This window comes from Gracilinanus agilis, chromosome 4, assembly GCF_016433145.1.
Source record: "Gracilinanus agilis isolate LMUSP501 chromosome 4, AgileGrace, whole genome shotgun sequence".
NCBI classification, from domain to species: Eukaryota; Metazoa; Chordata; class Mammalia; order Didelphimorphia; family Didelphidae; genus Gracilinanus; species Gracilinanus agilis.
In genome coordinates, this window is record NC_058133.1 from 426,627,904 (window position 1) to 426,641,032 (window position 13,129).

Here is a 13,129-nt window from a genome sequence, read left to right on the forward strand (position 1 = left end):
AATGAGGACAGGGTTTCAGGATAGATACCTCTTGTTGATTCAATTGAAAACAGCTCCTTTGCCTATGTTAATCACATTTACATACCAGCCAGACTTGAGAGAGAACCTCTAGCTATTTGAGCTCTTCATGGCTAGTTCATATATAAGTGATAAGGGTGATGGCAATAAGTTAATCTCATTCCTCTGAGCCAGTCAAGTCTAGAAAATCATCACAATATCTTTAAAGGGAAAAAAAGCTCCACCTATATAAGGGATCTGCTAAATATCCTACCACTAGTGAAATGTGGAGTGGAAAGAAGATAGCTTGAGGCAGATGGGAAATCATCAAGGCAAGAAGCATTTATTGAGCTTCTGCTATATACTAGGGAATGAACTAAGCTCTAAAGATATAAAGAAAGGAAAGAAGAATATCTCTACACCAAGTGCTCATATTTTAAAGGAGGAGGAGAAAACACCCAAAATTTATATATATTCAAGATAGATAAAGGGAAGGTAGTGGTCATATCAGAGGTAAAGCACTATTATGAAGGGGACTAGGAAAGGCATCTTTTCAAAAAGTCAATTTGAGTTGAGTCTTAAAGAAATTGAGGCAAGCCAGGAGACAGAGATTAGGATGGAGAGCATTCTAGGCATAACAGATACTTAATGAAAAGGCACAGAGTCATGAAAAAATGGCAAAAATATCCTAAACTCAAACCAGATTATATATGAGCTCAGGCCAGAGTCTGTACTGTTCAGTGGCACTTACACACAGTTGTCTGGAAACTACAGTTTAAAAAGTATATACAGAGGGTCGGGTATGCAAAAACACCCTCCTCCTGCTGTCCTTCTTCTACTCACTTTGTTTGTCTGTCCCTTAGTTTGTTGGTCAGTTTCTCTCTCTACATGTACACATATGTGTATATGTATATGTGGAGATCTCTTTATCATATCTGATAATCTGATAAGGACAGTTTAGTTGATAAGGAAATAAGGACAGAACAAGGGAGTTGCCTTTTACCTCATGCTTCCAGCTCTGGCTCCAGGAGCATGGAGTTTGGGATTTATTTTCATACTGGTTTCAAACAAAGAACACAAAGAAAGAGTCACAGCTGTGAGGCGGTTACAAATCATACACAACCCATTAAAGTCTAAAAAGTAGAGAGATCGGTACAAGGACAAGGATCAAATTCCAACCACCAATTAGTAGGGGGTTAATTCTGGGAGCAGAAACATATTTCATGGAGATTTTTACTAATTGCGTCCTGCCTTGATTTACAGGACTGCACCTGGTCAGATAAAGTCCGGCTCCAGTCTTATCTAAGTAATATTTTTTAGAGTTCAGGCTTCTTAATTATCAAGGAGAGAAATTGTTAACTCAGTAGCTGCTGGTCTGATTAAGGACTCAAAGCTTTTCAATAAGTCTATAATGTTTTTCCAATAAGAAAAGGTATGGATCATAAAAGGGGTCAAAAGAGGGGTCTCAGATTTTTATCTAATCTCTTATTGGCTTCCCACATGTGTATATACTTATAACTGTGTTATCATATAATAATATTCATAATAATAAATGGCACACTGCCATTTCTGATGTACCAGTGATATTCGACATACATTTCTGTGTTAGAATTAGCTATTACATAAATATGTAATAAGAGGACTGAACTTCCATTATCTCTGATTACCTTTTAAGCCTATTAGAATGTTTTAAAATGATCCCTTAGAAAAACAAACAAACACAACACAAGTAAAGAAAATCTCTGACCAAATTCTTAGAGCATTTCATAGTGAGAGAATATGGTGACTAAAGTGTTGGACTCAAAGTCAAGAAAACATGAGTTCAAGTCCAGCCTCAAATACTTATTAGCTGTGTGACCATTAGCAAGTCACTTACTTCTGTTTGCCTCCTCCACTATAAAATGAGGATTATAATAGCACCTATATCTGAGTACTGTTATTAGGATCAAATGAGATATTATTGGTAAAGTGTGTGCATTCCTTAAAGTACTGTATAAATTATAGCTATAATAATAAGCATTGGTGTTATAATTGTCATCATCTTTAATATCCTATTAAAATTACTAAATTACCTACAGATCTTAGGTATCCTTTACCTAGTCTAGCCAGGTTGCCCCATCTTTTTTGCTCTTCCTCTCCTTCTTTCTTCCCCATTGGGTAAGACAGGTTTCTATACCTAATTGAGTGTGGATGTTATTCCTACTTCATGCCAGTTCCAAAGAGAGTAAAGTTCAATCATTGCCTGCCATCCTCCATATTCCCTTCAACTGTATTGATTCTTACATACCTCCTCATGTAAGATAATTTATTGTGATTTTTTTCCTCCTTTTCTCGTTTTTCAGTGTAATCCCCTTTCTTATCCCTTGATTTTTTTAATACGATGCTCTTATATTCAACTAACTTCCTGCTCTCTCTATATATGCTTTTATTCATTGTCTTAATTGTTATAATATTCTTATCTTCATATTATTATTATATAATATTATATCATCAGTACCTTAAGCATTCTAAGCACTTTAGGTATCTTGGATACTTCAAGTTATTACTAAGATAACATAGCTATCTTAAAAATCTTAGTTATCACCTTCTTATTAGTAATGTAAACTGCTTCACCCCATTGCTTTCTTAGATTACTTTAAATAGAATTAAGTACTTTAGATATCTTTTTTACCATAGAAATATCAAGTATTCCAGTTACTATTTTCCCATTCAGGGATTAGTTTAACTTCACTGATTCCCTTGAGTTTTTTCTGTTTCCTTTTTAATGCTTCTCTTGAGTGTTGAATTTGGTCACTGAATTTTCTTTTTAACTCTGGTCATTTGGTCAGGAATGTCTGGAATTCTTCCATTTCTTTAAATGTCCATTTTTCCCCCTGGAATATTATGCTCAGTTTCTTTAGGTAGGCAATTTTTTATTATAGGCCAAGGTGCTTTTCCTTACAGAATATCATATTCCATGACTTCTGAGCCTTTAATGTAGAACCTTTTAAGTCCAGTCTAATAGTGACTATGGTTCTATAATATTTGAATTTTATAATATTTATAAATTTATAAATATGTTTATAAATTTATAAATTATACACAATGTAATTTATAAATTTATATAATAAAATAATTTATAATATTCTGAATTTTCATAGTATTTTCTCATTGGCTTCAGATTTCTGGAATTTGGCTATAATAATCTTAGGATTGTTAAAATTAGGATTTCTTATAAGAAGTGATCAGTGTACTCTTTCAATTTCTATTTTCCTCTCTTCTACAAGAACATCAAGGTAGTTTCCCTGATAATGTTTTTCAATATGGTATCCAGGTTCTTCTTTTGATCATGACATTCAAGCAATCCAATGATTCATATAGTATCTCTCCTATATCTATTTCCCAGATCAATTGTTTTTTCTGAGAGTTCAAATTTTCCTCTTTTTGTTCATTATTTTGAATTTGTTTTATTGTTTCCTGTTGTCTCATCAGCTTTTCTATTTGTCCAATTCTTATTTTAGGGAGCTATTTTTTTTTCCTTTCAAGATTTATACTTCCTTTCCTTTAGAGATATTTTCCTATTTGAGGAATTGTATTTATTTATTTTTTGGGAACCATTTTCTTCAGTAATTTTTCCCCTAAATTGTTGATTTTTTCTATCATTTTTTTCTAATTTTTGTTTTAAGTTTCTTACTATTAGTTTTTCTACCCCTTTTTGGACCTCTTCCAAGGGTTCATTTTGGTCTTGACATCCTTTCACATTTTCCTTTGAGGCGTCATTTTTGTAATGCAGTCCTCTTCTGAGCTTGTATTTTGATTATCTCTCTTGTTGAGATAGTTTTCTAGTATTGAGATTGTCTCTGTCTTTTGCTCATTTTGGGCTTATTTTTTCCCTTGATTTTATTTACATGCTGAAGCTTAGCTCTGTTCCTGGGGTAGAGGGAATAGTGTCCCACAATTGTACTATGCCTGGGGTTTACTCAGCTGTCTGAGTCTCAGATTGAGCCCTCTTCAGAGGCAGCCTGGTTGACCTGCTTTGTGGAGGTTGAGTTCAGTTGTTTTGAATTAGGCTTTATCCAGTCCTGCTGAGGCTGGAACTCGTTGAGCTGAGTTCCTCCCACTGCTGCCTGTGCTTGGTCACAACTGGCCTCTTTTCTGGCCCGACTATTCAGGGCTATTTTTCTCTCACTGTTGCTTGTTCTGTATTGCTTGGCTTCTACTCTTACCCTGCTGAGGTTAGCCTATGCAGGCTATGTTTTTTGCAGCCACTTGTACTATGTTGAGTCTGAGTTCCACTGAAGCTTGTCTAACATTCTTTCCTTGAAACCCACTGAAATGAGTTCTCCTTGCTGTCTCTCCACATAGTTCTGGGCCAGAGCACTGCTTTACCACCTCTTCTGTTGGTTCTGCCAATCCAGTATTTGTTTTAAGGTATTTTTGTTCCTCTGTGGATCTTTGTAGGTTGGTTGGTGGGCTCTAAGTGTTTTTTACTCTATCTTGGCAATAGACATTCCAGGTATTTTGAGCCAACCTAACTAACCATCTCTCTCATTCAGCCTCCTGTTATCATACTTGAGGTGTTAAACTAAGTTTTCTAAAAAGGTTACTTTATTTCCTGAAAAAAATGTATTCTGAAAACTATGGAATTGGCTTTTGGACCTCCATGATGCCATTATTCTTCCTTGTTAGATGGGTGTGGTAGAAACATCTTAGAAATACCAATTTTCCCTACATGCCATGAATAATTGCCCTGCTATTTCTGACCTCATCAGGACTTTTTATCTATCTGTAATTTCTACTTCTACTTCTGCTACTACTGTTTAGATCTCCATGATCTTGCATTTGGGTTATTATAATATTCTCCTAACCAATCTTTTCCTATATTTGTTCTCTTGTCAAATCTATTCTACGTACAATGTACGCTGACAGCATGATCTTCCTTAATAATTGCTGTATATGTCATCTTCCCATTCAAAAACCTTTAATGGTGTCAACATGAATTTCTAGATGACTTGGTTTACCTTTACTTTTGAGAAAAACCCAGTACTAAGCACACCTATTTTGATTTGAATGTTAAGCACCTTTTTGTTTTGGAAGCTTCTCTATTGGTTGAAAGTTTCTTCTCTGGAAGCCCAGCTCCTGAGTTTGACCTTTGCCTTTAATTTGTTACAGCTAACTGTTTCCTAATACTATAGCTGCTGAATGTTAGGAGGTTTACACACCTATTTATGGTTAGTCTTTGTAGGCTTCCCAAAAGGTATGAAGAGACTCTCAGGTTCAGTATCTCTTTGGAGTTGGTATTAAGAGTTGTGTTTTCTCCCAGGGAGAAATTGCTATTGTATGACTTTAAATATAATTCTGTTGGGTGACCAAATATATGAATCTTTTCTTTCCTTCTGATTAAAAGAGTGGCTTTCTAGACACATGGAATTTTGGTATTTTCCAAGTTAACAATGGCATTCCTCTGCATTGGGAGGGAAATTCATATTTTGGGAAAGGCACAAAATAATTTGAATATTTTCATTCTTTAGCCATGATCGATTGCTTCAAGTTTATTTTTCATTCCTCTCCTCCATGAATATTCTATTCCATAAGTGTTATTGCCTAGACAGCCTTATTTTTGTTCTCTCTGAGAAAAATATTATTTCCCTTTTTTATTTCTCCAAAACTAGCCCAATTCAAGCCAAACACCTTTCCTGCTGCTCTCTGGCCATCTTCATGACATGCTTCCTTATTTCCCACCAGCTCTTCAGCTTCTGCTGCTCTAAATCGTGCTTCTGTTCTTAATTGGTGAACATTTTCCACAATCTATCTCAAACTCATACTTAACCACCAATTGTCCATCTGCAATAACAGAAGAAATAATATCACATGTGTACCTTCTCCTTTCCAGCCTTAGCTCTGGAGAAAATAGTAAAACCAACATTATCCTTACTGTAAAATAAATATTAATTGTCCTTGGTTACATTCAACATTCTTGTGACTTTCCAGTGAAAAACACCCCTCCCTGTTCACCATTTCATTTTAAGTGTAGGCTTCTCTTATGAGAATGTAAGCTATTTGAGGACAGGCTTTTTTTTTTTTTTTGTCTCTCCATCCCTTAGCACAGGGTCTGATACATAGTAAGTATTTAATATATGATTTTTATTTCTTTGATTCCTTCCTTCTACCTGGGGCTTTATATGTCCTTATATATCTAATTCATTACTCAAAAATATTTAAGGAAAAACAACACTTGCATGTTATTTGCTACCACTTTGAGAAACAGAAAAGATATATCTAATTATACTTCTTATAATTCTAAATGGCAAGATTTCCAAAAGGTTGACACTGTCTATTAGGTAAAACTTTAAGTAAAGTTGAATATAATAAAGAGTTATGTTTTTGGTTGCCAGTGACCTATGATAAAGTGATAAACAATAAAAAGAAACTCCAAGAGAAAATTTATAGTGATTTTCTAGACAGTATCCTTTTGGATACTGCCTTTCCTTACCTGGTCCAAGATCAACGTTGCCTGTTTACAGGTGCTGCATCTTACCCTGAGTTTTCCTGGCTGAACACCTTGACAACGTCCTTTGCAGAAAACATAGAAGCTGTTGTAAGTGGGGGTACCTATTGGAAAGAAATCAGAGAAAATGTCCAATCTATAATAAATTCAAATTAAGATGGGAGACTTTCTTTAGGAAATTTGATAGAGGCAAATTACAAAGCTTATTCCTCATGTATGATTGAAAACACATGTTAGAGACATATCCCAGAAAGTAAACATCAAATAAATACAGAAAATCAAGTTCTGTGGTTAAAAGAGTAAAACCTATTTCTCCGTTTTTTTTGGCAGCAGCCAGATGACATACCCAGGAAACTAGAAACCTGTAAAACAGTAAAGATAACTGGCCAAGTGCATTTCAAGAAACTAGAATTAAATGCATTGCCTTTTATTGATGTTTTAGCCTAGGCTAGTAAATTCTGAGGCAGTGGGTTAAGCATCCCACAAATCTTGATTTCTAGTTCATGGCCTTGCTCTTAGTTTTAATTGGTCCACACTTTTCCTTCTCAAATCTTATCTTTAGGGGAAAGTGAACCCCACTTCTCAGGGTAAAAATTGTGAATAAACAATGCTGTTTTTCCTGACAAATTTCAGGCACCATGACCACAGACCAGCATAAAGTGATATAAGAAATATGATGAGCTTATCCCAGTCAGCAGGAATGCCTAATAAAATGAATAAACAATGTACATTTCTGAAGCCTTCTCTAAATAAAAAAAAATCCATGAAATTATGGTTATCTCTAGGATCAAAATTGAAGAGTGAAATAGAAATGTATAAGCATACCAGGGCATTTCTATCTTAGATGATATGATAGGGAGCAGGCAGAGTAGAGAATCATATCTATAACAGCAAAGGAATTATAGAAAAATGACTGAAACCTTTTCTATGTCTCTTCTATGATGGATTTGACTTTACTAGGTATATATGTGATGCAAAAAATATAGTCATTTGGGAATTTAGGATGACAAGATTTTAGAGTTACTTAAGAAATAAAATGTAACACAATACATGACGATTTATAAGCTTATTATAATTATCACCATCATCATTATTCAGAAGTGATAAATCTTCTGATAAATGTGATTAGAACTTCTGAGTTCTAAATGAGCACATGATATTGGTCTAATTAAAATAATGCATTTCAAAATTAGTTTAAAAAAAACAAAAAGAAAAGGATAGATGGCATTGCATTGTTCCATTAGTTGAATTAATTTAAAAATGTGATTTTGGATAATCATTTCTCATACCTTAAATAAAAACCCTCCTTCCATTTTTACTTGCTGAAATCCCATTTTACTTGAATGTGACGTTATAATATTCCATGATGTATCCAGACAAAAAAGAACTATCCCTCATCATATATCTCTTGATACTTTATTCCTCTTCTCTGCACTAACAATATTCTAATTTGCATTTAGTATTTGTCACATCTCCCACAAAAGAAGCCTCTATGCTATTTAAGAGTAGGGATACTCTTTTCTTCATTTCTGTCTCCCCAATGCATTTCTTGCATAATACCTGAGATGTGGTAGGTGTTTAATGTAAAGTTTAAAAAAGTTTTATAGTCAACTTTATTAATAAATATTAACAAGTAACATTAAGAAATTAGTTTTGTCTAATTTGTGTAAATAATTTTATGGGTTTTATTATCTGCAAGATTGTGGTATACTTTATTCATCCACAATTACCTATTATATACAGTGAGAAAGAGAAGATATATATATATATATATACACACACACATATAATACATGAACATGCACACACACATACACACTCATATATACCATGTAGTAGGAATAATATTCTGAGGCCTTACCAACACTAGCTAAGCTATATTTTTTCTTTAAAAAAATTAAAATTGTCTTTCAGACATAACCCAAAGGACTAAGACTGAAACAACTGTCAGAGCTTCTGATAGTCTAAATACAAAAGTCACTGTAGGGAGAGTTAGCAGCTCCTTCCTTAGCCTTCTGACAAGACAGCACAGTCAGGGAAGCTCTGCACAACTAAATAATCCTATGTCCTTGCTAAAGAAATACTCTTATCCTTTTCCTAACTGCTAGATGAAATATTCTATGAATATTTAATTTGATACCAATTTTAAGCCTGAATTTGCCTCATTTAGGTCCAGCCTACAACATCTCCCCCTACTCCAAACTCAGAGATACACACATACCAAAAAAAAAAACCCAAGAAAAAAAAACATGCTGTTTTTAGTACTACTGCATAGCATACTACAAGTGTCTTAACATTCAAGACATTCAAGTTTGCTTGTCTCAACTGGCAGAAGGAATCAACACATTCCATAGTTACGTGCAAGATATTTTCTCCTGCTTGATTTATGCCTCCACGAGTCAAGCCAACACGCAAAGAGAAAATGCCATCCATTCACACTGCAGAAATTTCAGTAACATTCCCCTTTGTAATTTCCCAAAGACAGAATTTGCATCAGCCAAGACCTCAGAGGTCAGATAAATGGCAATGTTTTTAATGAGGATGCTTCTATGAGATTGAAATGGGAAGGAGGAGCCATTGCCATTAAAACACCAACAGACAAAGCAAATTTTACTATTTTCATAACCTTCTGCAAAGGTTAGGCAGGAAAAAGGAAAGAAAGGAAATTCTTTCAAAAGAGGACTGACTGGCTCCAGAGACACTAACATTATTGAAAGAACCTTTTTTAGAGCATTTTACAATATTAAAAGAAACATCTCTGAAATTGCAGGGACCCAAATGGCACTTTGCTCTGCCAGAGGGATGTAGCAATGTCTGCAATATTGTTTCTGCTAATGATATACCTAGCCAAGATTTGAAAGGCTGGGAAATTCTTCCATTTCAACAGATTATAACCTCCTACTAAAGTCCTTGAGAAAGTTATTCAGGAATTACCAAGTGCCAATGTATGTGCCCTGGAAGCATACAGGATGACATACAATCTATTATAGATTGCTTTCCAGAGTGAGCGCCAAGTTGGAGATTAATAGTCAGTGTGAGGAAGCTCAAGGTCAGGCCATTCCTGGCTACTGCAAATTTCAAACCATTAGCTTGAAATAGCTAGTCATATGAACTTTCTCATGAAAGGGAGTTAGGCAAAGAGCCTTGGAGGATACCTCTTGGGACTCTCATTTTCAGTTCGACTCCTTTATATTGCTGGGTGAGGATGCAAGTAAAGGACAGACGGACAGGCTGGAAGAGACACATCTCCAATGAGAGGGTAGACGGTTATCCGACTTCTTATCATCCCAAAGTTCTTTTAGGCTAGAAGATTCCCATTAATACTACTTACTCTGCAGGCTAAGGTCCTGCTTTTCAAACCTAAGCTTATAACTCTCTTTCATTAACTATGAATGGAAATGCCAAAAGGGATATGAAGGAATTGTGTTCAGTTCAGCACACTATGTGATTCTCGTTAGCATTTTGAATATTTTTTTCCTCTTTGATGCTCTTAAACGCTTCTCTTTGCCTATTTATCAATACTCAACATTTGCATTCCATTATTATATTAGTGAACTACAATAACAGACTCACTGTAAGAGATTCAATTAATCTAGTTATCATCACGAACTAGATAGTCTGGTAGGTTAGGTGATTTGAATTATTGTTCAAAGCCTGCCCCACAAGAGATTAAAATCATGACTCATATCTAGTTACACATAATGAAAATGCCCCTTAAAAAGTACAGAAGAACCATATTTTGAATTAATTTAAATTTATAATATATAATCTCAGCTTCATAAAGATATTTTTCTGAAAGGGGAGAAAAACATGAATTATAGGGGAAAACGGGGGGGGGGCGCAAGTCAATATAAAATACTTAGCATCACTTAATGTTAGTGAAAGAAAAGACTGATCCTGACAATTTACCAACAAGTAAAAATACTCTAAAATAATTAAATTAGCACAGAAGAAGAGCTCTCATGGCAACCGATGTCCACTGGGCCATCATATTTTGTGGAGTTTAGCTAGACAATTTAATTTCTCCAGTAAAGTAGAATGGCCAATACTTTACTTCCTTTAGGATTGCCCAAGACAATGCCATACAGGAAACACTTCCCACATGATTGCCTATAAGGACTACAACCTCTTTTGAACGACTATTAGCAGCCTACATACTGATCTTGCCTTCAGTGAACATGCTTTAATTCTCAATTTTGGAGAGGAGTCACCAATTTTTATGGATATTTCAACACAATTATGTTTTATCAAGTGGTGAAACTGTTGATATTTCATTGCTGTCGCTACTTCATTTTTTGTTACTTATTTTGAAAGCATTAGCAAAACCTCCTCCTCTGGCAAGAAAAACCTAGAGAGTGTGGAGGATCTGAAACAGCAAGTTAGAAATAAATTACTAGGCTTAAAGCCAAAATACATGAATTTAGACATTTCTTTTTCTAGTAGAAAGCTAGGGATAGGCAAATAAGTCATGCAGATAACCTTTTTGATTAATTCAAGATAATTCTCAGGGTCAGGTTAGGAACCTAGTGACAAATAAAAATTTTGATTGGTAGGTTTTTCTATTCATTTTTAGAAAATAAAAAACAAAAAAGAAAATCACCTGGTAATTTAAACATTGTGAGCACTGTACCCACTGACTTAAATAGCAACTCCTCTCTATTCTTGTAGGAATAAACTTTCAGAGTTGACAAAGATGATCATCAGAAAATAGGGAAATAAAGGCAGGTAGGTGCCTAAGTGAATAGAGAACTAGACCTGGTGTCAGGAGGACCTGGATTTAGATGTGACCCTCAGACACTTCCTGGATGTATCACCCTGGGCAAGTCACCTAAGCCTGTTTGCCTAGCTGTTGCTCTCCTGTCTCAGAGTTGTTACTAAAATGGAATGTAAGGGCTTAAAAAAAGAGAAAGCAAATAAGGAAATAGTCTATCCCAAGGTCCATTCTTGAAATCTTTACAGCTAACATACCTAACAGAAAGAGCACTCAATTAGTAAAAATTTTAAGAACATATAATCAGTTTTAGCAACAATGAGGTACTTCAGGTAGAGGATTATTACTATTGCTGTTACTATTAAAATATATATATATATGTCATATATAATACGTTTAAATATATGATATAATCTGCGCAATTCATAATTTTACAATTACAAAATACTTTGATTATACATGCAATTACTTTTAAATAACACAATAATCTTGAACACTAGTGCAAATACTATTATTCCCATTTTTAAGATGAAGAAACTAACTTTACCAAATAAATATTTAAGTGCTTTTAAAAATTAGGTTGCTATACCCAAGGTCATAAAACTAAAAAGTAATGGGAGAAGGCCTAGAACTTGAGTTTTTAACCCCACACTTGCCTTATTGTTTTTACACATAAAGACAAAGTAACCTGATAGGTTTATTTTTAAATTTTAATTACTAGAAATCTTTGAACCAAGTTTATTGCCTCTATGTTATAATGTATTCAACTCAATTGCATAAAGACATCTACTACTCTACTTGGAAGTCTTAGCTTCCTTCAAATTTCCTCTAAGACTCAAATCCATTGCTAACACTTCTGTGAAATCCTTCCTCACACTCCCTATTTTAGGTGGCCCCAACTCTAATCAATTGCATTTCTTTCATCTATGAACATGTTCTAGCTCCTTCTTTTTAACAAGCAGAAGGGAAGCTCCTTAAAAGCAATACTGATTTCCATTTTGTATTCATATACTTATTATTCAACTAAATGTTTTGTACAGAGTGGTTACTTAATGAATACTTATAGAATTTAACTGAATTGAAAATAATTCTTCCCTCAGATGCCTTTATGTTTAGTTTTAGTTTTATGTTTGTCATTGTGACATTTTAATCTAAAAATCACCTCACATACTTTTGGAATCAGGTGAGATAAAAATCTTATGCACTGTATATTCAATATCATATTGCTTCCCTTTTCAGTGAGTCTCTGAAAGAAAGTCAAAGGAGGGAGAGAACTTGGATCTTAAAATTTTTAAAAATTAACGTTAAATGAAACTTTACATGTAGTTTGCATGGCATTTAATGGAAAAAATAGAAGTGAAAATTTAAAGTGTAATGCATAATATATTCATATGTTTGTGTATATATGTACATCATACATGTGTGTATAAACCCCAAAGGATAAATATTCAAGGAATTTCTGCTTATTGATAACAAGAAAGGGATAAAATAAATCAACGAACGATCACTTAAACTCTTACTAGGACAAGAGTTTTTTTTACCTAAAGTATGAACTTTAAAAAAAATTTTCCCACACGTAATAACAATTTTCCACGTGTTTTCCTAAATTGTAAGACCTATATTTCTGTATTGGTCATTGTTATAAGAAAGTACTCATATAAAAGCAAAACACCCAAATAAAAACACAAATAAATTAAAGTGAAAAACAGCATGCTTTGATCTGAATTCTGACTCCAACAATTCTTTCTCTGGAGGTGAATAGCATTCTTTCTCATAAGTCCTTCAGAATTGTCCTGGATCATTGAATTGCTGAGCATAGCTAAGCCTTCTGGGAACTATTTAAAAATGTTTTGATATTGTATTTCAGTATAATTGATTTTCTTTGAAATACCAGGCATTTTATTTTATACATTTAAAAATATGATTTGGAGAAG

At 34.1% G+C, this 13,129-nt stretch overlaps 1 protein-coding gene across 1 annotated transcript in view; it reads right to left on the minus strand.

Annotated features, from left to right (window-relative positions):
• Positions 1–13,129, minus strand: part of PRKN (parkin RBR E3 ubiquitin protein ligase) — a 1,541,099-nt gene that overhangs the window by 1,228,154 nt on the left and 299,816 nt on the right. The window contains exon 5 of the mRNA XM_044675477.1: positions 6,470–6,588. Coding sequence (XP_044531412.1) covers positions 6,470–6,588 — 119 coding nt within the window. The remainder of the gene's footprint in view (positions 1–6,469; positions 6,589–13,129) is intronic.